The sequence below is a fragment of the Dromaius novaehollandiae genome, chromosome 1, assembly GCF_036370855.1.
Source record: "Dromaius novaehollandiae isolate bDroNov1 chromosome 1, bDroNov1.hap1, whole genome shotgun sequence".
Taxonomy (NCBI): Eukaryota; Metazoa; Chordata; class Aves; order Casuariiformes; family Dromaiidae; genus Dromaius; species Dromaius novaehollandiae.
This window is the reverse complement of record NC_088098.1, coordinates 218,274,501-218,297,178: the sequence shown is the minus strand read 5'-3', so window position 1 is coordinate 218,297,178 and position 22,678 is coordinate 218,274,501. Positions and strand designations below refer to the sequence as shown.

At 57.3% G+C, this 22,678-nt stretch overlaps 2 protein-coding genes across 6 annotated transcripts in view; one reads left to right on the top strand and one right to left on the bottom strand.

Moving 5' to 3' along the window:
* The first annotated feature begins 3,430 nt into the window (after positions 1–3,430).
* Positions 3,431–9,930, top strand: LOC112993729 (sodium-dependent proline transporter-like). The gene is made up of 15 exons (XM_026117609.2): positions 3,431–3,512; positions 5,166–5,355; positions 6,284–6,415; positions 6,516–6,664; positions 6,762–6,811; positions 6,918–7,056; positions 7,132–7,266; positions 7,355–7,458; positions 7,536–7,660; positions 7,777–7,889; positions 8,224–8,358; positions 8,471–8,570; positions 8,769–8,887; positions 9,377–9,550; positions 9,665–9,930. Exons 1-15 carry the CDS (start codon positions 3,447–3,449, stop codon positions 9,800–9,802), a joined length of 1,869 nt encoding a protein of 622 aa, XP_025973394.2. The 5' UTR covers positions 3,431–3,446; the 3' UTR covers positions 9,803–9,930.
* STIM1 (stromal interaction molecule 1) overlaps positions 9,902–22,678 on the bottom strand; it is a 104,372-nt gene continuing 91,595 nt past the window's right edge. For all 5 annotated transcript variants that reach the window (XM_064505273.1, XM_064505276.1, XM_064505275.1 and 2 more), the window contains one exon: positions 9,902–12,298. In XM_064505273.1, coding sequence (XP_064361343.1) covers positions 11,749–12,298 — 550 coding nt within the window. In that variant the 3' untranslated portion in view covers positions 9,902–11,748. The remainder of the gene's footprint in view (positions 12,299–22,678) is intronic.

Sequence of the window (22,678 nt, the reverse complement as noted above, 5' to 3'; positions counted from 1 at the left end):
ATAATAATGATAATTATACTAAAGCAAGGCCCAGGGTCCAGACAAGGGGTGCTTGCACAGCCCTCTCTCTGCTCACAGAAGGCTGCCCCACAGGCCAGTGGCCCTTGCCCATGAGGGGCCGGGGCGAGGACAACCATGGCATTGTTACAAGACAACCCTGAGGAGCTCAGAAAGAATGTTTGAAGTAGGTAGATTTGGATAACTTCTCTCTTAGATAGAATTTGCTTAGCATGAGTAGCCGCACACTTGCTTAGCATAAGTAGCTAAATTTGCTGAAGCCTTAGGCCGCGCTCCTAGTTCGTTAAGAAAAGGCCTCAGAGCTGGTGCAGGCTGGAAAGATAAGGGAGCTACAAGCAGTCTGCATTCCTGTGCCCCACTCTCCGAAAGGGAGGATGCCAAGGCTGAGAAGTAAGGCCTGTTTGGGCACCAGGACCTTGGGAAGCAAAAAGCTTCCTCTCACTGTTAAAACAGTGATGATTAAGGGGTCTGGATTATGTCTTCTTCCTCAGGGCCTTGGAAGATAACACCTACTGACCCAGCTGGGGCAGTGTTAATTAATTGACCAGGACCTTGAGAAGCAGGGGTGGGACCCAGGGAAATGTGAAGAAATCATTAACCAATCAGTGTAAAAGAGGAAGGAAGTCACAAATATGGCAAATTTGATTGTATAAATGCTACCTGAAAAATTTGGGGGGGGGGGGGGGTGCTCAATTTGTGGAAAACCACTGAGCACCCAGGCTTGCGCAACTCTGAAATAAATAAACAAATGTCTCTCCTGAGTGTGTAATTATTGGCTCATTGCACACCGGGCAACGAATCCGCTTTTCGGACAACAGTGTGAGGACCACCGCCATGTCCTGCAGCAGTTTCCCCCCAAAATGCAGGACACGCTCCGATCCGCAGCAGCGCCCACCCGCAGGGGACAGCGTGGAGCCCTTCGGCACCCACAGCCTCCCGGGGCAGGACGCCACGGAGAGCTCAGCGTCGCCCCAGAAACCTCACGAGGTTTTGGGTCATGGCAGCGTAACCTGTGAAGAAACAGCGCTCCAGAAGAAATAGGTTGTCCCCGTTCTGGCTCGGACCAAAAACGGGCAGTTACTGCCTCGTCGGCATGGAGGCTGGCTCTGGAGATGGCCGGCGCGGTGAAACGAGCCCCGCTCCGGTGGCGTTGGCAGCCCAGGTGTCCTCCTGGCAAGGCTGAGGCACGGGCAAATTATGGAACTGATCAGAGATGACCAGAAATTTTGGGTTATTTCTCTGTTTTACTGGAAAAGGGCCTACAGGATTAAAAAAAAAAAACCAGCATTGTGATTTATTTGAACCTTGAGCTGTGCTTGATCTTTGCCCTCGAGTTCTCCTACTCTTTTTTTTTTTAATTCACTCTTTTTTCAAAAACCAGTGGTAGGTGGAGCAGTTTCATTTCGTGAGACCGTGACAGGACGTCACGGGTTAAAACCGTTACAGCGGAAAGGCAGCCTCCTCTCCTCCGGCGTGCCTGTGGCTAGACCTGAATGACCACGATAAACCCAAAGCCCGAGAGGTGATTCTGGAAGGAAGCGCAGCGATGAAAACCCGGCTTCCTGACGCTGCAGCAGTGCTTGCCTCCGCCCGGCTCTGCGACAGCCATGGCTGGGGCGTCTTTGCCAGCAGGTTCCCATTCTCACTCTTTTGCTGATTTCCAGCACTCAAAACTAAGACGAGTTTACTTCAGAACCTTAAATTCCTGTGATACGAAGCCACAAGACAAAGGACCTGATCGTGCCGTGGATAAAGGGGTGGATGTACAACGGGACGCTCAGCTCCCAGCTCTTGCTGACACATGAGGTCTCACCTAGGATGGAGGCAGCTGGGGAGCTTGGGCACAAGCCCAGCGCCTGGCATGCTCTGCGGGGACCAGGGGTGCTAGACCAGCTGGAAACCACGGATATTCATGTCTTGGTCCTCTACAGCGACGTGCTGTGTGATGTCGTGATGCCAATCCCTCTTCTGGACCACGGTGTCCAAGACCTGCCTTTCAGCAGTCCTGTTTTCCAAAACAGCCATTGATGGTGGTGATGGTTACAGCTCTGACTACGTAACCAGGAAAGCAGGGCAGTCTCGAGTCCACATCTTCCCTCTGGATGAGGGGATTCTCACTGGTGGCCAAAGCAAGGAAACCATGAGGGTGAAGTGGAGGCTTTAAATCACAGCCTTAGCTTCATGGAGGTGTCTTAATCCTGCTGGGGACAGGGAGCCCACACTGCTCTGTGACTGGCTCTGAGTGCCTCTAGGCTCCAGGAGAAGTTGTGAGTATCTTATGGGATATCTTAGGGGATCTAGTCTGTAAGGAGAAAACACAGATGGAGGCATCTAATCCTCCACCTCGTGCTTGTTTTGTGTATCACGGTCCACATGATGGATTCTGAGAAAACTGATTTCCCAACTCTGATTCATTATTGGTTCCTCACTTGCCTTGGGACAACTGCCAGGCTGTACCATAAGCAGGACCACAAAAATTACCAAAGTTAAACATGTCTCTTCCATTCCAACCCTCTTTTGGGTGGAATTTTCCTTGACCCAGAAACATCGGTAGAAAAGCCGCTTATTTAGAGACACCACTTGATTTTGGTTGTCTCTGTTGTGAGCTCCAGGACGTTGCACAGCCCCAGGACCACAAGCGTGGCCTGGCAGATGGCGTGAGGCGGAGGCAACCACAGTCACCGGGTGGCATGTCTCCTTCTGCCTTTGGCTTCCTCCCACGATGAGCTTCCTTTTTCTTCTGAGTTAGATTCAACTGCAGTCACCCCAAAGACACGAGTTTACAGTCTTTCCGAGGGAATCACGAGCTGAGTGGAAGCCTGGGCAGTTCAACACCCAATCCCAGCCCGCAGAAGTGTTTTGTGTTGAAAATAGTTGTTCCTGCTGAGTCCGGATTAGAAATCCGCCCCGTTCTCCACTCTCCCTTCCCTACCATGGTGGTGGGCGATTGCCCTGGTTGAAGGGATAATTCCTGCTTCCCAGGAACCTGCTTCCTTCAGAGAACAGAAACAGCCTGGCTCCGGGTGCAGTGTCACAGAAATGGCCAAAGAGAGGCAGGGCCAGTGCATCAGCCACAAAAAATGCATGTAACATTGAGGGACAGACAGACGCTGGTGTGCAGCAGAGGATCGAGGGCTTAGAGACCTGATCCCAGTGTTCCCTGGAAGATGCAGAGGAAAGGAGGTGGAAACGTTAAGAACAGATGACTCAATGGCTCGTAGAAACACTGACTCTTTTATGGACGGATCAGAGGTTCAGGCTCTCTTCTGCACCGCTCTCCCCTCTTCCTCACGTCCCCAGAAGCTCCGGGAAGCTCCCGGGGATGCCGGCGCGGTGCATCCCGTGCCGGGAGCGGGGCAGGCCCGGGGCGGAGCTGCACCCGGCACAGGTGAGCGGCGTGGCCGGCCCTCCCTGCCGCCGAGCAGGAAATGCCGTGCACCGGGCACCTCGCCACGCCGGGGCTCCGGGCCCCCGCCGCGCCGCCAGAGCCCACGGTAGGACGGGGGGGACCCCGCGGGGACGCGGCTGTGCTGCCGGGAACTGCGGAGCTTTCCGCAGCACGTGGTGCCTTGCAGCCCAGACGCCAAGGGGACGGCGAGGCTGTGGGGCTCCGTCTGGCTCCGTGCGGCAGTGCAAGGGCCAAAGTGCCCTTCCTCCAGCCCCTGGGTGCAGGTCTGCGATGCAAAGGCTGCAATGACCCCACCACTTTCCCTTCTGTTGGGGAATCGACCCCAACGTCTGTGCAAACGCTGCGTGGGGCACGGGGAGGCCAACGGGGCTCTGCTGGGCGCAGTGCGGTCTGCTGCCTTCCAGGCCCATGCCACTGACTTTCCTCGTGGGGAACCAGCCAAACCGGAGATGATGACCCAGAATGACACCCTGGGAGGGATGATTTCCCTGCCGGTCGGGACAGCAGCCTCAGGAGGCTTTGCTGCCTCTAACAGCACGGCCAACATGCAACACCAGCTCCCATCGCCTGTGGGTTAGGTCTTCCAAGGCGGTGGCATCATGCTGGCCAGGTGCCGCCTCCCGGGCAGTTCCTCACCACGATGCCCTGCCAAGCCACCGCGATCGTCCTCTGGGCACCACCGTGAACCCCTCTGGGTTGGCACTGGCTGTGCAGAAGCCCTCGTGTTGGGGTGCCTGCACAGCCGCAAGCACGGCTGGGCTCCCGTCTGGAGGCTTGCAGGTCCCCCGGCTGCTTTGGGTGGTGAACAAGGTTCCTCACAGCAGCCTGCAGGAGAAGGGCAAGAGCGGTATCCTGCGCCAGGAGACTTGCCCAGAGGGTCCTTGAGTGTCTCTGGGCAACGTGGGACCGGGAGAGTGGGAAGCACCGGAGGATGGGATCTGCAGTCTGTGCTTGGAGCCCGGGACAGCGCTGTGCAGCCAGCCAGGTCCATGAGGACTTGCTGGGGCTGCGCTGACGCTCGCTGTGCCCAGGCACAACAGGCATCTTTGTCCCAGGCTTGCTGGAGGCTGGGTGGCTTTGATACCGTGCCAGATGCGCGGCAGAGCCTGCTGGGGCGAGCCAGCACCCATGGCACGGCTAATGTGCAGTTTGTCCCGGTGATCCACAGCTAATCAAGCGCTGATATCTGGTATCTTATCTGGACGGAGCACAGTGCATCTCTCCCCGGTCTCTGGAGGAAGCAAGCTCACGCAAGTGCCGGCACTCCTAGGCTGAGATTCCCCGTGGATGAGGTCCATGGAGGAAGCTGAGCTCCGCCTGCGGACTTTGCACGCCAGCAGACATCCCTGTGCCAAGGGGCCTGTCCGTGGCCCAAAAGCTCCGTGCAGGGCACATGAGCCCGGACCCATCACACGCGGGTGCCGTCCTGTGCTGGGAAACAGGCCCCAGCCTGGGTGAAGGACCTGGGTGAAGGATCTCAGGAGGGTTGGGTGAGGCTGGAATGAGAGGCAGCGTGGCTGGTGGAAGGAGCTTAAGTGATGCGTCACATCGCTCCAGGGACATTGCTCTGCTCGGGGTGACCAAGGGCTTGTCCCTAGCGAGAGCGGAGGTGAGGGCAGGGGCAGCCGGGATGCAGCAATGAGCAGGAGATGCTTTTGGTGCCGTGTGCTCTGCTCTCCAACCGTTTTGGTGCTCCGGCGTCAAAACACGGCGTCTCCACCCTCGCCTCCCTCCGCAGGTGAACATCTTCCAGGCGCCGAGCCCCGCGCCGCAGCCCTGGCCGGCCCCCCCGCCGCAGCCCCCGGCCCCCGGCGCCCCGCGGGACGCCTGGGCCGGGAAGCACGAGTTCCTGCTCTCCTGCCTGGGCTACAGCGTGGGGCTGGGCAACGTGTGGCGCTTCCCCTACCTGTGCTACCGCAACGGCGGAGGTGAGGCCCCGCGCGGCGGCCGGCGACGGTCCCCGGGGCGGCACCGGCCGCGGGTGCAAAGCCGCCCGTCCCTGCCGGCGCCCGGGAAGGCGGCCAGGCGCGGGGCAATGACCCTCCATGGCTCCGGGCCAGGGCAAAGTGCGGCAGGGCGGCGGGAGCAGGCGCTGCAGAAACCTCCCCGGGCCGTGAGAGCCCCGTTTCTGTGCCTCTCCGCCGGCCGGTGCCTTCGTGGCTTGCAGGCGGAGCAGGGCCCGTCTGTGGCCCTGCTTTGCTCGCGCCCGCGTTGCTCTGCCGCCGGCATCACGCTCCCGCTGGAGCAGGGATGCACCGGGCTCCCCTGGGTGCAAGTTTGCAGCCTCCCTGCTCGGAGGAGCCAGCAACGGGCTGCAGCTCCTGCCCGCGGCCCCGGCCTGCGCGGCCCGGCGCAGCGATCGGTGCAGTCGCCACTGGATGTCACTGCCGCCTGCGCGGCCCCGCGCTGCCCGTGGGCACCGGGACGGGATGCGCCCGCCGGGCGCGTTAGCCGGGCGCTGACACAGCAGGGGACACGATTTCGTGGTGCCCTGGGCTGAGCACTGCTGCGCTCACTGCACTGGTGGCCCTGCAGCCCGGTGCCCTTCGGGCTCGTGGATGGTGACAGCAGCCGCTGCAGCCCCCGACTGCGCAGAGGCCGGTGGAGCTGGGGCAACCTGCCCGCTCCCGGGCTTTTTGAGTGGCTGTGGCTGGGAAATGCCCCTTCCCCCCCGGAAAACGTCCTTTTGCAGCCCGCCTTTGGCCTCCTTGAGGCTGCACAGAGCAGGATTTGCTCTGCGGAGAAGACGGTGGGTCGGACCCACCTGGGCATCCCAGGGCCGCGCGCGTCTCTGCTCAGGGCTGCGGTCCCCGGCCGGACGCCTCGCTGACTCGCTGCTCTTCTCCTTCCTCCCAGGCGTCTTCCTCATCCCCTACTTCGTCATGCTGTTCCTCACCGGGCTCCCCCTCTTCCTCATGGAGCTGAGCCTGGGGCAGTACGGTGCCACGGGGCCCGTCACCGTCTGGAAGTGCTGCCCGCTCCTGAAAGGTGGGGCCACCGGCCCCCCCACGGCCCCCTCCTCCCTCGCCCGGCTCCGGGACATGGCCGTGGGACGTGGCCGTGGGACGTGTCCGTGTCCCACCTGCAGGCATCGGCGTCAGCATGCTGCTGGTGTCCTCCCTGGTGTCCCTCTACTACACCGTCATCCTCGCCTGGGCTTTCTACTACCTGGGCAGGTCCTTCCAGAACCCGCTGCCCTGGTCCTGCGGTGCCCCCCGGAACAAGCCCCTCTGCCAGGTCGGTCCCCCCGTGCCAGCCCGGCGCCACGTTTCGGGGGGGGCAGCGGGGATGGGGACGGGGACAGTGACGGGACCGTGGGGTCTGTGCCCTGCAGAACGAGTCGGGGAACGTCACTGGCTTCAGCGCCAGCGAGACCTTCTGGAAGTGAGTCGCCGAGCCCGGCCGCGATGCTGGCAGGGGACCAGCCCCGGGTCCTGGGGGGCCGCGTTGCCACCGTGCCCCATCCCGCTAACGGGCGTCCGCGGTGCAGCGAGCAGGTGCTGGGGGTGACGCACAGCTCCGGCCTCGGGGACCCCGGCGCGGTGCAGTGGCCGCTCGCCCTGTGCCTGCTGGCCGCCTGGGCCGTGGTTTTCCTCTGCATGCTCAAGGGCATCCGCAGCTCGGGCAAGGTGAGCGGGGGGCACCGTGGGGCCGGGGGGGCCGGCGGAGCAGAGCAGGGCCGAGCCGTGCCGCCCTCCGCGCAGGTGGTCTACTTCACCGCCACCTTCCCCTACCTGGTGCTCCTCATCCTCCTCATCCGCGGGGCCACGCTGGACGGCTCCATCGACGGCGTCCGCTTCTACCTCTCCTCGGACTGGAGCAAGCTGCAGAGCGCGCAGGTAACGCCGCGCCGCCGGGGACGGGGACGGGGACGGGCTGGCGCCGTCCCCGTGTCTCCGCAGCCTCCCGCGCCCTCGTCCCCGGCAGGTGTGGAGCGACGCGGCCTCGCAGATCTTCTACTCGCTGGGCATCGGCTTCGGCGGGCTGCTCTCCATGGCCTCCTACAACAAGTTCGACAACAACGTCGTCCGGTGAGTGGGGAGCGCCGCGGCCGCGGCTGGGGGGAGCGGGGCGGCGGGGGGCACCGCCGTGACACCCTCCCCGGCAGGGACACCTTGGTCATCGCCGTCGGGAACTGCTGCACCAGCTTCTTCGCCGGCTTCGCCATCTTCTCCGTGCTGGGGCACATGGCCCGGACGAAGCAAGTGCCCGTGGGCGACGTCGTGGACTCAGGTGGGGGCTCGGGACGTCCCGGGGGGCCGGGGCCGCGGGCGAGCCTGGACGGGGCGCTGGCGTCGGTGCAACGCGCCACGGCCACCTCCTTTCTCGCCCTTCCCTCCCGCCCGCAGGCCCGGGGCTGGCGTTCGTGGCTTACCCCGAAGCCCTCGCCCTGCTGCCCGGCTCCACGTTCTGGTCCATCCTCTTCTTCCTCATGCTCTTCACTCTGGGAGTCGACACCCTGGTGATTGTCCCCCCGGGCAGCCCCATGTCCCGCCCCGCGCCTGGCCTTGGGGTGCCAGGTACACCCCGTCCCGGGCAGGCGGCCGGCGTGACGTGCACGGGCCGAGAGCGCGAGGACGGGGACGGGGGGACGCCGGGGCCCCTTGCAGGTCCCACGTGGGGCTGCACGTGGGGCAGGGATGCAGCTGCATCCCACTGACCCTGGGTGCAGGCAGCTCCACGTGCCCTGGTGTCGCAGGGATGGGACCCCAGGGACCCCCCCCCGCAGGAACTGTCCCCTCTGGGGGGGGTCAGTGACAGGGTTGTCACCCTGCACCGATGTCCCCGTCCCTCAGTTCGGGAACATCGAGGGCATCCTCACGGCCATCCTGGACGAGTTCCCGGCCCTGCGCAACGGGAGGCGGAAGACGGCGCTGCTGGGCGCCTTCTGCGTCACCTCCTACCTGCTGGGGCTGCTGCTGGTGACCCAGGTGTGGCGGGACCCGCGCGGGGCCGGGGGGGCCGGAGCCGGAGCCCCAGCACGGACAGTCCCCCCCAGCACGGCCGCGGGCGCTGACACCCGCATCCAACCTCGCCTTGCAGGGTGGCATCTTCTGGTTCACGCTTATTGACACCTACAGCACCGGCTTCGGCCTCATCATCATCGCCCTCTTCATGTGCCTCGGCGTCGCCTTCTGCTACGGTGAGTGGTGCAGTGGGACGGAGCAGCCGGGCTGCGGTTTTCCGTGTCCTGGAGCTCCGATTTCCTCCCACCCCATAAAGCCGGGGGTGCTCAGCACCCAGCACGACCCTCGGCCCGGCGCAGGGTGCCGGGGACGCCCCGGACGGGGGCTGCCACCCGCGTGCCGGCCGTGACCGCGTCTCGTTTGGGCGCCCGCAGGTGTGAACCAGTTCTGCCAGGACATCGTGGACATGATCTGCCGGTGCCCGCCCTGGTGCAGCCGCATGTTGGGCTACTTCAAGGTGTGCTGGGTCTTCTTCACGCCCTGCCTGCTGCTGGTAAGCGCCGCGCGCCCGCCCGAAGCTCAGGGGCAAGGGGGGAAGAGCTCCCGTCGTGTCCCATCACGTCCCGTTGTGTCCCATCACGTCCCATTGCGTCCCATCATGTCCCGTCACATCCCATCACGTCCCACCGCATCCCATCACGACCCATCACATCCCATCATGTCCCACCGCATCCCATCAGGTCCCACCGCATCCCATCACGTCCCATCGCATCCCGTTGCATCCCATCGTGTCCCTCCCTCCTCTCCAGCCTTGGTTCTGCCAGGTCTAGGCGCGTTCGGAGCGGGGCAGCCCCGGCCCTGGCATCCTCGAGGGTCTCCCCGTGGTGCTGGAGCGGGTTTGGGGCAGCTCTGGAGGTCCCGGTGGTGCCCGGCCCCCTCGGACATGGGGATGGCGTTGGGCACAGCCCAGTCCGCGCTATGGGACCGTGTGGGGCAGCGGTGCCGAGGGGTCCCCGTGCTCCTGCCTGCTCTGCCCCGCCAGTTCACGCTCATCTACACCTTCCTGGACCTGTCCGGCGCGGCCCCGCGCTACGGCGCCTACGAGTACCCGGCCTGGGGCAGGAACCTGGGCATCTGCGTGGGCGTCTTCACCTGCCTGCAGATCCCGCTCTGGGCCGCCGCCGCCCTGGGCCGCGAGTCGGGGACGCTGAGCGACGTGAGTGCGCGGGCCGGGGTCCCGCCGGGGACGGGGACGGGGACGGGGAGGGGGCAGGCGCGGACCATCCGTGGGGAGCCGGCGGCGATGCTCAGCGCGGCGCCCGCCCCGCAGCGCTTCCAGAAAGCCACCCAGCCCCTGCGCTCCTGGCGCACGGCCACCGCCCGCGACGCGGCCGAGGTCGTCGTCATCGACGTGCCCTTCACCATCACCCTCACCAGCAGCGACCTCGCCGGCAGCTACGAGTCCTGACGCCGGGCACGGGGCGCCCCTCACCCCGCCGGACCCCCCGCTCCGCCGGCCTCCGCGCGCGCCGGGAGAGGCTGGAAGGAGAGAGCAGCAGCCGCCGGCTGTTAAAATATACTACATGCTTTATTGGATTCAAAAGTTTTATGAAATGACCCAAAAAAAAAAAAAAAAATCAAAGAGAGTTGGCAGATGCGTCGACGGTGGCCGTCCCAGGGACCTCCCACCCCGTCTCCCCAAAGCCTCGGCAGGTCCCCGCCGCCGCGAGCAGCACGGCCGGGGGTCCGGGACGCTGCGGCGAGCCCCCTGCCCCGCGCCGGCCCCAAGCAGCGGCAACAGCGGCCGCCCCGTCCCCCTCCCCGCGCCCCGGGGAAATGCAGGCACTTAGTCGTTTAGAGGAATTTCCACTTAAAGCAAGTGTAACCGTCTAACTAACCCCTACGGAACCAAAACCATACCCCCCCCATCGATGTGGGGCTTCCCCCCTGCAGCCAGCAGGTAAACCCCCTCCCTGGTTGGCCTCGCTGGTAACCTCCCTCCAGAAATGGGCAGAAAAGTGCCAAATCCCGGCCCATGGTGAGCGGGCAGCACGGCGTGCCGGGCTGGGGATGGATGGGGCAGCGGAGCAGGGCCGTGGGGTGGCTGTGTGCAAGGAGCGGGCAGTCGCGTGGAGCCGGCCCCGGGACGGAGCAGGGCTTGGCCCGTGGATGGTCACCGCCGGGAGCAGGGGACTCCATCTTAGCGGCCACGACTGCCGCGCGGGAAGCACCCGGGACGGCTCTGAGCAGCCGGATGAGACTCCCTCGACTCGGCCGTGCCGCTCTCCTCCAGCCCCGGCTCACCAGAGAGGCCTTGGGGACACCGGGACACCGCGGGGGCCCAGCGCGAAGGAGCACCGCTCTCCTCTCCGCGCGGACACGGCTGTTGGACCCACCACCACCCCTCCGAGACAGCCCGTCCCCGGCACCCCGCCGGCACTTTACGTAGTTATCTTGTGCTATTCGTGCCCCCGGCCGAAGGGAAGCGTTCGGCAGCGCCGTGCCCAGCCGGGTAATACTGTCCGAGGCGGCCCCGCTTCGGAAAACCCATCCGCTGCGAGCGGGACGGACAGGCCGGCGCGCTCCTGGCCGGAGCTCCCGGCTGCACGAGTACCAGCGAGGGCAGAGCCCTACCTCCAAGGGCGGTTTACTCGCTCTTGCTTATCGAGAGCACGCAAACGGGGTCTTCTCCCTCCCCACCGTCGTAGTTACGGGGCCGAGGTGTAGAAAAGTGATTGGTAAAAATGAGGAGAGAACTGCTGCAACGTGAATAAGGCAACTTGCCCCAACGCTCACACCGAAATCACCCCCGACAGCAGAGCGAGGACCGTGCTCCCTCCTCCCTCGGCTGCTGCGGCGCGGCAGAGCATCCCACTCCGCTTGCTCCCGAGCCGCGGGGCAGCGGACGGAGAGCAGAAGGTGCAACCGGTGCGTGTCGCAGCGAGGTTCCCACCGCCCTGACTTCCCGTCCGGCATGTGCAAAAGTTGGAAGAGGCAGAAGAACCCCCCAAAAATTTAAAAAATAAAATTAAAAAATAAAACCACGTTGAAACCAAACCCAAATGCCGTGTGGCTGAGCAGAGGCAGGAGTAACTGGAAGCCATGCACAGCAAAGCTAGGACTACTGAAACAGGAAGGGGGAGAAAGGGTGGCTGTTTTCTTCGGGGGGAGCGGTTGTTTTCTTTTTCTCGGAAATCAGGAAATAAATAAGTTTAAATAGCTCCTCCCGCTGCAGGTGTTGCGCGACGTGACTCGGAGACGGAGGGGTCCTAGGGGAGGGAAGCGGGTGCCGGCGAGCACCCGAGCCTGCAGGGTCTGGGAAGAGCGGGTACAGCGCTTCCCTTTGCTCTAAGCCGCCCCCCCATCCCCATGGGTTGGGTTCATGGTTGGGTTTCCTCTTCCTCCCCCATCCTCCTATTTCTTGGGCTTCTTGAAGATCTTTAGGGGGAACTTCTTCTTGCTCTGGCCGAGGTCGACCTCATCGCCCGTCAGGTTGCCGTCCTCGTCCCCCGGGTTCTTCTTGGCAGCCAGCTGCGGGATGCGGGTGTTCTTGACGCTGTTGGGCCGGGAGTCAGAGATGGGGGAGGGGGTGTCTGGGTCGGTGGAGCTGGGGCTGTGCGAGCGGGAGGAATCCGAGTGGCTGTGCTTGCCGGCTGTCGGGTGGCTGATCTCCCCGAGGCTGGAGGACTTCTCCATGCCGTGGTTCACCATCATCATCTTCTTCATCACCATGGGGCTCTCGGAGAGCCGCTCCGGCAAAGCCCCCAGGCAGGAGGCTTCCGCGTGCCTGCTGCCGCCGTTGGAGGTCGCCGCGCAGATGGCAGGGTGGCCGGCGGCGGCCTCCTCGATGGACCTGGTCAGCAGGTTGGGCCTGGCAGCCAGCAGCTTGGGAGCGGAGCTGGGGATACGCTGGTGGTCGCTCATGTGCGGGATGGAAGGATCGGAGTCGCAGCGAGTCAAGTCTCTGCGGTGGAAGAGGGGGGAGGGAGAAGGCGGTTAGCGCTGCCGGCCCCGAGGCGCCCCGGGACGCACGCGCGGACGCGGACACGGACGCGGACACAAGCCCGCGCACACACACGGATGCAGCAGCTGAGGGCGGCCAGCGGGCTCACGGAGGGGAACCCCTGGGGCAACCCCGCTCGGCAGGGAGAGCTGCCCCTTCCCCAGCAAGCACAGGCTGCAAGCTTAGCGCTGGTGCTTGGGCTCGGGCCTAGTTCGAGCCAAAACGCTGCTCTATCGGGTACCTTCCGGGGGCTGGACGGAAGCACTAGATACGGAGGCAGAACCAGAGGGATCGAGGCAGCAGCGAGTGCTCAGCCTGAGTTCACAGGTTCAAAGGCATCAGCAAAAGCTCGTGTCGTCAGAGATCTTTGGGCACGCACGCCGGTAACAAGCTCTGCCAGCAGCGCTGCTGCAGCTGGGACTGCTCGGAGACCCAGTCGTGCCGGCGATGCCGCGCCGGCAGCCAGCTCCCTCCCCTCGCCGGAAAAGGGCCCTGCGAGCCCACTGCTTTCTCATGGTTTCCAAAAAGCAGCATTACGGAGCTCGTCCTGCCCCCCAGGAGAACCGGTGCAGCTGCGAAAGCCGATGCCCTTTCGGGAGCGGGGCCAGGTACAATTTGACCAGGGGAGGGTTCCTGCGAGCGTCTTCAGCTTGCATCTGTGTGTGCGCACTCCCCATCCAGCCCCTCTGAGGCCCGAGTCTGCAGACTGACCACAGTCCCAGGACAGACGGCGTTAGACCACCGCTTCCCCCCTCTCCCCGGGGCGGCTGATGCAAACCTCTAATCCTGGACGCGAGAATTAGAGGTTAGGCTTCCCCACGCAAAGCCATGCCTGAACGAGTGCTCCCGACACGCCGCTGACTGTGGTCGCTGACTGCAGACTACCCTCGACTGCACAGCGGTTTGTGCCCCCAGGCTGTTGCCCATTTGTGGTTTTAAAAGGTTTTTGAGTGTTGATTCACTGGCCTGGGTATCTCCCAGACCCTTCTCAGAACGGACAGCGGAGGTAGGAGGTAGGGAGACAGGGAAAGCTGTGATTTCTCCCTTTCAGCCACAGCGGTGATCAGCTGGACGGGCGGGACCTGCTGTATCCCCGGGCTTGGCATCGCCACGGCCCTGCTGAACCCTCTTAAAAAAAAAACCCTGTGCAGCCGGAGGAAGAACATCCAAGCCGGGTGGAGGGACAAACACTGTCGTTCAGGGACGGTATGACGGGGCGATCTGCAGCTGGGATTTCTGAACAGCCCTGAGGTTCGGCCCACGCAGGGAGGTTAAGTGCTCAAACCACATCATCTCTGCTTGGCACAGGCGCAGCCTCCCTTCACAGAGAAGGTCCACGCAGCATTCGTGAAAGCATGGACAAACTTGTTTTAAAACAGGAGCAGACTGTAGCTACGCTATTCTTTATGCCACCGTAGCTAGACTACGATCACTACTAACTACTTTAAGGCTGGCCTCAAAACTTCTGCGCTGCATTGCAATCACTTGTGGCTAACGTGAACAGGAAAAAGGGCTGCAAAGGGACACAGCCACCTGCCTCTTATTTGTGACGTTTGTAGAGGCTGGAGACAAGAAATACAGAATGGAAGGTGGTGTATGGGCAGAAAAAGAGTAAAGAAAGTGAAAAGATGTGAAAAGAGAGATGGGAAGGTGCTCAGCAGCTCCGAGCTGGAGCTCTCCGGGCCGTACTGCCCCAGCGCTTTCTGCTCCAGGCAGACACCCTCCACGCAGCCAAGCTCTCGCACTTGGATAACTGCAGCTCCTTGGTCCAAACATGCAGCTTAGCCATGCTTGCGCTCAGTACCAAAGCCAACAGCACAGTATGGGAACAACCCTTAGCTCCTTTTCCACCCCACCAGCAGAAAGCAGCATAGGAGTTCAGAGCAGGGGGGAAAAAAAAGGAGTGAGGCTGCGCAAAGCACGGAGAGACAAGATGTCCCCATTACCGAACTGGCAAATGAGGAGACTTCCAGGCAGCACGAGCTGGATGCTCAGAGCTGTACGGAAAAGTGATTGCAGGACTACACTATGAAAAGGCATCCAATACAACCGTACCAGCGCAAAGTGCTTGGAAAAGGCAGGAAAGATTATCCTCATATCACTGCCCTGCGTAACGGTAACGAGGATGTTTTTGAACAAAATCCACTAAGGAAACCTGGGCTCTTGTTTAATAGCTCCGAGGAATGTATGGAGACAAGGAATATTAAAAATATCACAGAGGATTAGGATACTGCCCAAGATCCACTGAGAGAGAACAAAATACCCCCAGCATTACTGGGAAGGTTTTGGCCTTTTACACATACAGAACGGAGCCAGTCTGCAATGTAAGGAGTGGAGAGCTGCATCCGCAAGGTTAGCAGCAGGTTGGGGAGAAGAGGAACTGAACAATTTGGATAGTGTGAAATCCCCAGCTATTCTGAGCGAACATCCTGGACACAGTCCAAGGGAGACAACTGCGATGAAATGCACCGTATGGAGACATAAGAGCTCCTGGTTCCCAAATGCTACTGGGGGATAACGTAGCTATATAGAAGGTCACTTCCATGCAGTGGGTTAAAGAATGAACGCACAGCTAATAGCTCAGGCAGAGCTTTGATCAGGGTGACCCCTGACTAACCGAGACCCCCTGGTAGAGTCAGTCCTGTTAACAGCAGCAAAATGTTCAATGAATCTTGATGGGGTTGAATATTAGACATTTCAGAACCAACTATGGACAGGTGGAAAGTAGGTACGGACACCGACAGCGTCCCACAGCTCAGTGAGAGGCTCACAGGTCTCAGGAAGAGCAGACTGACATAGCTGATATTGTTAAATGCAGAATGAAGATGTAGCTGTGATCGCATAACTTGATTCCTTTCCATTTAAGAAGGTTAGGAATTTCTTGTTTTTCCTGCACATTTCTTGTTCGTGTTGGTGCTTAACACACCCACAAAGAGGGGATTCCTGCCTGCCGTCAGGGCTCCTCGCGACCTCTCAAGAAGCGGTTACGGAAACGCTCACAAGCACGCTCTGAGCTTCTGCCGAGAAACGGGCGAGTGGGTGGTGCACACATGCTTTAAGAGGCTCATTTCCTCAACGCATAGCTGGAAAGTGCCCTCTTCCCCCTTTTCACAAGCGTGAAGCAGACCCGGGTCACACGGCTTGGTGTAAGCCCTAGGCTGAGTCTGGGCAAGTGGAAGGGACTGCCAGCAGGTGCTTAATGACGGCCTTCAGCCCCCGCACACCGCTGCGAAGCAGCAATTCTCCTCCAGGAAAGCAGCACGTTCTGAACTGCCTGTTACTGCACCCGGGTTCCCCTGTCCAATTACGGACATATTTGTCACTGTTTTCACCGGAGTTGAACTGGGCGGGGGAAAGTCCTGCTCAAACCTCTTTGTTCACGACCATCCTGCCAGTGCACGAGGCTCTGCAGCCGGCGAAGCCAGCACGGCCAAATGTGTGCCTGGAAAACACACCGGTCTGAGCCACCTCTGCAGCCGCCAGAGAGGAGCTCCTCCGTGATGAGCCACCGCTGCGAAACGCCGCGTACAGATTCACTCTTTCCCAGGCTCTTGCTTAGAAACAGGTTTAGGAGCGAATTCAACAAGTGGCAAAAGCATTTGAAGGAAGGACCTTTTAACAATCTTTCGTAGGAATACGTGACCTAATGGGGGGATGGCAAGCCATCACCGTTAGAGTAGCTTTTGTAAACCCTGCTTTGAAAGAGCAAAGCACTGCATAAAATTCACCTGAGAAAGTTTCCATGCATCACATGAGTGCAGTGTCTCACGGCTAAAAAAAACATGTTTAAATAGCAACACCTACTCACATGAAGTTCAAAGTTGTAACTGCATTGAAGAATACATATTTCCTGTAAAAATCAACCCAATCCTTCCACTGGCTGTCACAGTCATGAAGGTATTCGGGCAAAGTTGAATGAAAAAATAATCCTTTAAAGCAAAAGTGAAGTAATAGGAAAAATTAGATTATCTTAGGTGACTTCAAAAATGCCTTATTTAGGAAGAGGGCAAGTTTGCGCACTGCTGACATTCACAAAATGCCTATCAACTTGTGAGGGAATCCAGGGCGCTTTGGTCATTCTTTCACAAGTTCCTACAGTTTTTAAGTCAAGAGGAGCCAAAAGCAATTCTGTGGTTATTGCAGCATGTGGAGAAAATGACGACAGCAGATGGAGAAACATCCTCTGGTAGAGGAGGATTTTCTTCCTCTGCACATGCTGGAAATTCGATCTTCAGACAGCTGGTACCAGGCATCAGACCAGTGAGGAAGAGACAGAAGCAAAGTGCTGTCTCTGGGGCTGATGCTGAAGACCAGTATGAAGAGACCCTTGGGACACGCAATGGCAACCCCTCATTGCTTTCTTGGGACCACTCTCGCAGCAACAAAAGATCCCTTGGTATCAGGAAGTTATTAGTCAACCTGTGTAGGGTCCCCACCTAATTACAGATATATTTGTCACTACCGTTTTCATTGGGATGTCCTGCCCCAGACCAGAAGGCCAGATACCACCCTCATGTATTCAGCAGAGGTCCTAGCCCAGCTCCACATCACTGCCACCACTCGGAGGTGGCAGCAGGCAGACGCCTGGGACACTGAGTATAGGATCAGTTATCCTAAAAAATGCTAACCCTCCACGGGAAATACCATGCCCAGCTCTGCCCACTGTGTACATTTGTCTACACCGGGGATTAGGAACAACCTGGTTCCAGCACAAAGATCAATGTTCTTATCATCTTCATAGGGAATCTGAGAGTAATACCTCCTTCTCGCCTCATTTTCCTTACTTTGCCTATCCCTGCTCCAAGATGGCACCTTTCCAGAAGTACCTCTAGAGTCTTCTGGGCCTGTGGGACTTCACTGACTTCCATAGGGAGAACTGCAGTAAATCTCCCTGGACTGACTCCTCACGAGAAGGAACCGAGGAGGATGGGCTTCCTGCGTGATGCAGAAACAATACAGGCAGGTGATGTGAGGGCTGTTTACAAAGAAGAGACCTTGCTGCGGTACTTTCTTTTCTTTTTTCTTTTGGGGCATTCAGGCTTATTGTCCAAAGGAAGGCTAAAGGAACTGATGAGAGGAAAGAGATTATGGTAAGACATTTTTCAAATATCTGAATGTTATGCTAATTTGTTTTATTAGTAATTTATCAAGTTATTAATCAGAAATATACTCCTCAAGAATAGAGGCTGTATGTTGCAATTGCTGACACCAGCATGTCAACTGGCGTGTCACCATGGGCAGTGGGGAAGACCCGCAGCAGCAGCAGGTCCCACACTCCTCTGCACAGCGGCAGCTCAGTGCCCAACAGCTAAGACACGCATGAAGTCCTGGTGCACGGGAAGGCATTCACACCTCCACGGAGCAGCAGTGGAGAACCAAAGCAGTAGCTGGATGATTAATCTACCACTTAAAGCCAACAGACCAGGACGTTCAGAAAGATTCTTAAAGGTGACCTCTCGAGTCCTTGCTGTGGCACTCGAATGCAAAGGCTGATTTTCAGGTTAACTGAACACCAGCAGCTGGCAATTTCTGCTGGGACTTTGTGCAGTCTGAAATGATTACGGGCAGTTCCCACGGGCCGGCACACTGCAGGGGAGGTGGGGCGTCCACGGGAACAGCATCTACTAGATGTGTGCTGGCTTCGTCAGGGGGAGCAAGGAGGTGGCAGCAGGACGCACCCAAGCCCAGGGCAGGGACAAGGGTGGAAAGAATATTGCCAATAATCTCAAGTGAGGCTCAGTCAAAAAGGGCCAGCACACGTCCTGCTAATTTTCATGAGGCTTAAAAAAACTCCTAAATCAGGAGTGCACATTTTCAACATTGCTCAGCCTGTTTCGAAAGCAGGCCACTGAGTTGGTTTGCTCTCGTGTCGGCGCAGGAGATGGACAGCCTAGATGGTGCTACGGGAAGCTGCCTTCAAAGAAAGCATTTCTGTGGTACGGCAGGAGCTCCTGAACGCTCGTTCCTCTCGAAAAGCTTACACCGCCAATCTGAACGTGAAAATAGAGACCAAGAAACCTAATCTCAGCCAGCATGTTTCTAAACACCTTGGCCACACACTGTTGCAGCGCTCACTGTTTTCTTTATATACAGATAGGCTGACAGTGTTAAGCTACTTGCAGGCACGATTCGTTCACTGCTGTTGCGTTACCTGCTTTCACCTACACCTCCTACACTGCCATGCCAAGGATCCCAGCTGACCATGGAGAATGAGGGGAGGTGAGAGAATGGGAATGCAGCTTGCACAAAGCAAAAGAAGCAGAGGGCAAAACATGGAGTAAAGAAAGAGTGGCAGTGGTGGAAAAAGAGGGGATAGGACAGAAGAACAATAGAGAATAAATAGTTATTTCTCCTCAACTCTACAGCCCATTGATAGATTTCTTCTAGTGGGGTACTGCTGTCTGTAAAATAATGGGAAATAGGCTCTAAGAAAGCTTAGGAGTGGTTCAAGGGCATCTGACTTAACCTTACTACACCACGGCTGGGTCTATCTACCTCATTAGACCTTGTTGCTGCTGCTGTTGCCTGCCTTTTACCAAGAGGGCCCATAACCCCATGGCTACACCTACCTAGAATATGGCACCGCTGCAGCAAAAGCCTCCCCTAGGCAGGATCAAATCTGCTGTATAGCTTAACTAGTCTGCTGTCCTCAGCACTGCACAGTCAGAGGCTTAGAAACAGCCTTTACAGTGAAACTCCAACATGAATTTCTTCCTTTCCATTCTATAGGAGTTATGAGTTACTCTTTTTATGGGATTACTGACATCCTCTTTGGCTTTCCTGGCCACCTCCCTTCTCCACAGGAAAAGGGCACCGTGGCAATTCGGTCTTACACTCCCCTCTCCATCACCTTTACCCACCGGCACCACTCAAAGCAGGCACTGGAGAGCAGAAACCTCTGTGCATACTGTGCCCTCCAACCCCCTCCCCACCCAGGGACATCCAGCCCCCTTCAATGACATTAAGACACACACCAGCCTCCGAAACCACAACAGCTCTGACCTTATTTGCACCGGATCCTCTGAAGCCAATTGCAAAAGAGAAGCAAACAGTGAGGAGTTTATGAAATCACTTCACAGGCCATACACGGGCCCTGTCTTTAGAGAAGGTTCCTATCCAGCGAACTCCGGGCAGACCTGGCACCGCACGCCGCTTTGCGTAGGTGCACGCGGGACGGGACGAGAATCGACCTCCGAGGGCAGCGATTCTCAAGCCCTTTCCCTGGGGGAACAGGCTGTTGGAGATAATTTCTCTTGTCAGGTCGTGTCAACATTTACATCTGCTGGATACAAGAGAGGCTAAACTGATCCATCCGTCCAAAATACTCAAGGCAGCACTCTCTTCCTACCAAGGGAGCCAGGAGCCAGGATTGTTTTGGGTTCTGATTTCGTCCTTGGCAGTGACTCCCTGGAAGGCCTTTCTCAGCCTCGGATCTCCCATCTGTTTTGCTTGCCTCTCTGAGAGGCTGTGGAGCTCAAGGGATGTATATAAAGGGCTCCAAGATCTGTTATATAAAAGAGAATGAAAGAGCAATATACTGGCTTGTGCTGCGGCTTGCCTTTACGGCAGTATTTCTAAAGATGTGCATCTAGGCAGGGTCTGCTAAAGATGCAGTTTGACAAAAATTTAAATCCAACAAAAACAGAACACATTTGGGCACTCAACTCTTCATTTCTATTTTCTGAGATGAACAGAGAATAAAAGAGCATGGATTTTGGAGTCACCTGCTAATGCATAGAGAAAGCAAGCCTTGCAGGACAAAGTCTTAATGTGCATAATTATCTGTATTACTAAATTAATTATCCTGCATTAACAGCTGGTCTTTTTTATGGGAACAGAAAGCAAGCAAGCCCACCTGTCACTGAACAGCTAACAATTAGATTCTGACAAGCTATTAAACGCCAGTGGAGCATGAGGAGAAGGTACGAGTTATTCCCTCCTAATGACCTCTCAACATCATTACCTTTTCTAAGTGGGATCCAAAAATCACACCACATTCCCTTCTGCAATGTCAGGGTAGTCTGCAGGATTAGGACTTTAAACTGGCCAGCAATTAAGCATAGTACTGCTCAAAAGAACAGAGGCCTCAGCTGAAAAAAAATGATGTTTATACGGCCACTTTTGTAACACTACATCAGTGTCGCAGCTCCCAGGACGAGCCCTCCTTTTTTTCAGAGCCCGGAAGGCTGACTGTAAACACGGACTGTGCGATGCCATAAGCAGCATTCCCAGCCTTTATCTCTCAAATTGGGATAGCCTGAACTGAATTTAAAGCAGTGGTAATTAATCTAAATTTTAATTATTCTGCTTCTTATCATCCTAAAACAAACATTATTAAATTAACCAAGATGTTGCTCTTTAATTGCCCATTATGAACCATATGCAGTAAATTTTCCCCCAAAAATATTCCAGAACGCGTAACGTGTTTGTGATTAGCCATGGTTTCACACATGCTGTTATTTGCAGCCTGTGGCTCAGAGGTTGCCCTGGTCCATCAAGCAGCCCCTCGCAGGCAGACCTGCTTTGAGACACAGAAGTTAGCAAGTGGATTACATATATGAAGCAGACTGTGGAAAAGACATCAGCTAGAGGATGTCAGGGCAGTACCTACAACTATAAGGAGAGGTACCTACAAGTAAAAGGAATAATGGTACAACATGCTGGCACAAATGAAGATGTAGCGATTTGGTATGTTTTTCTGCCTGGATAAATAAATATGAAAGGACACTGCACCTATCTCCTTCCTCACTGAAAGATCTCCAGTCTTTGCCCATAGGATTGTTCCCCAATGCTGAGGATAAGGACTACTTCCATTTTACGAAGGAGAAAAAGGACCAGGGGATGAAATGACTTGGCCAAGGTCACAGAGCAAGTGGAGAGAGTGCAAGACGCCTAGACCGCCAGCCGCAGTCCTTCCACTACTGCGTGCTTCAACACCGACGACTCTGCACCGAGTGTCTGCAACGCCTTCCAAACTAGAGACCACAAAAATTGTACCCTACTTGCAGATATTACAGCAAGTATCTTAGTAGATACAGGCTCAAACTGTGCTTGTAAGTCAGATGCATCCATCAGACAAGTTAGGTGAAAGACCTCTTCAGCGACTGCTGCAGGTGGGTTTCACTCTGAAGAAAGGCCCCCGGGGCAGCCCAGGAGACGTCATCCCCTGCTTGGACTGCAGAACATTTCTGAACACACAGTGGTTGCCAGAGCTCCCCTAACAGCATCCGAGCTGGATGAGACAGGATTACCGTTTCTGTTGCCTACCCGATCCTTCACTTCTCTAATGCCAAGTGTGGTGAATCACAAGAGAAGAGTGACTGAGATGCAGATACTATCTAGTTCCTTGGACCCTACTCTTAGGTAGGTCTCCAAAGAGCCATCACTCCGTCTCTGTTACTACTGGAAGGAACCAAATTAAAGCCAGCGACACAGAAATAAGAAGTTACACATTCTGTTCCCATTATTCAGCCTTTCCTTAGCCAAAGCACAAATACACTTCATCCCCTACCAAAACAGAGGAGGTAAAGAGTCACTCTGAAACACAAAGCTCCTAAAAGCTGCTTTTTTGCCACCCCTGAAAAACAGCACAGCATTGCAGAACATCCCTGTGAACATTCACCCATCCAGCAGCACTAACTACTAGCTTATAATAACTATCCGTTGTATTTCCTTTGCAATTTGCTTGTGAAGACCCCAAATAAGGCAAGGCTTCAAATAAGGTCAGTGTTTGATTAGTTGTGTTACCTTTGTTCTTATAGGTGCATCACCCAAGTTAAAGACTGACTTATTTAGAGATAGAGTGCCCAGGAATTCTCATTTGTTCAGCCACAGCTAAACCACAGCACCTCCTTGGTTTATTCATCCACTGAGTTTGCAGATATGGAAATGGACCACGGAGTATTCCTTAGCGGGTCCACTTGCATGAGAGAGAGGTTAAAGAAACAAAAGGTGGATAAATAATGAAATAAAGGCCCAAAAGGAAAGGGCGCAAGGAATCTAAGAGAAGGAACACCCGAGCAAGCATCAGTTCTGAGACACAGCAGGCAAGAGGGAGCTAGAAAAGAAACAGCAATATACCCAAAGCTCTCAGTGCGACAGCGAATTCCAGAGGTGACATCAGGAGGGGGCAGACCAGGGGTGGAGTCCATCTGAAGGAAATAAGAGGAGGTGGTGTGATGGTAATAGATAGGGTGGATATGGCAAGCAGGAGCAGATGCAGTGGTGGTGGATGAGGAGCAAGAAGTGGAAGAGGTGGCGGTGGTGGCAGATGAAGGGCTGGTTCCGTGAAGGTCGGAACTGAAACACTGTCCAGAAGTGAGGCTGTGCATTCGACGGAGA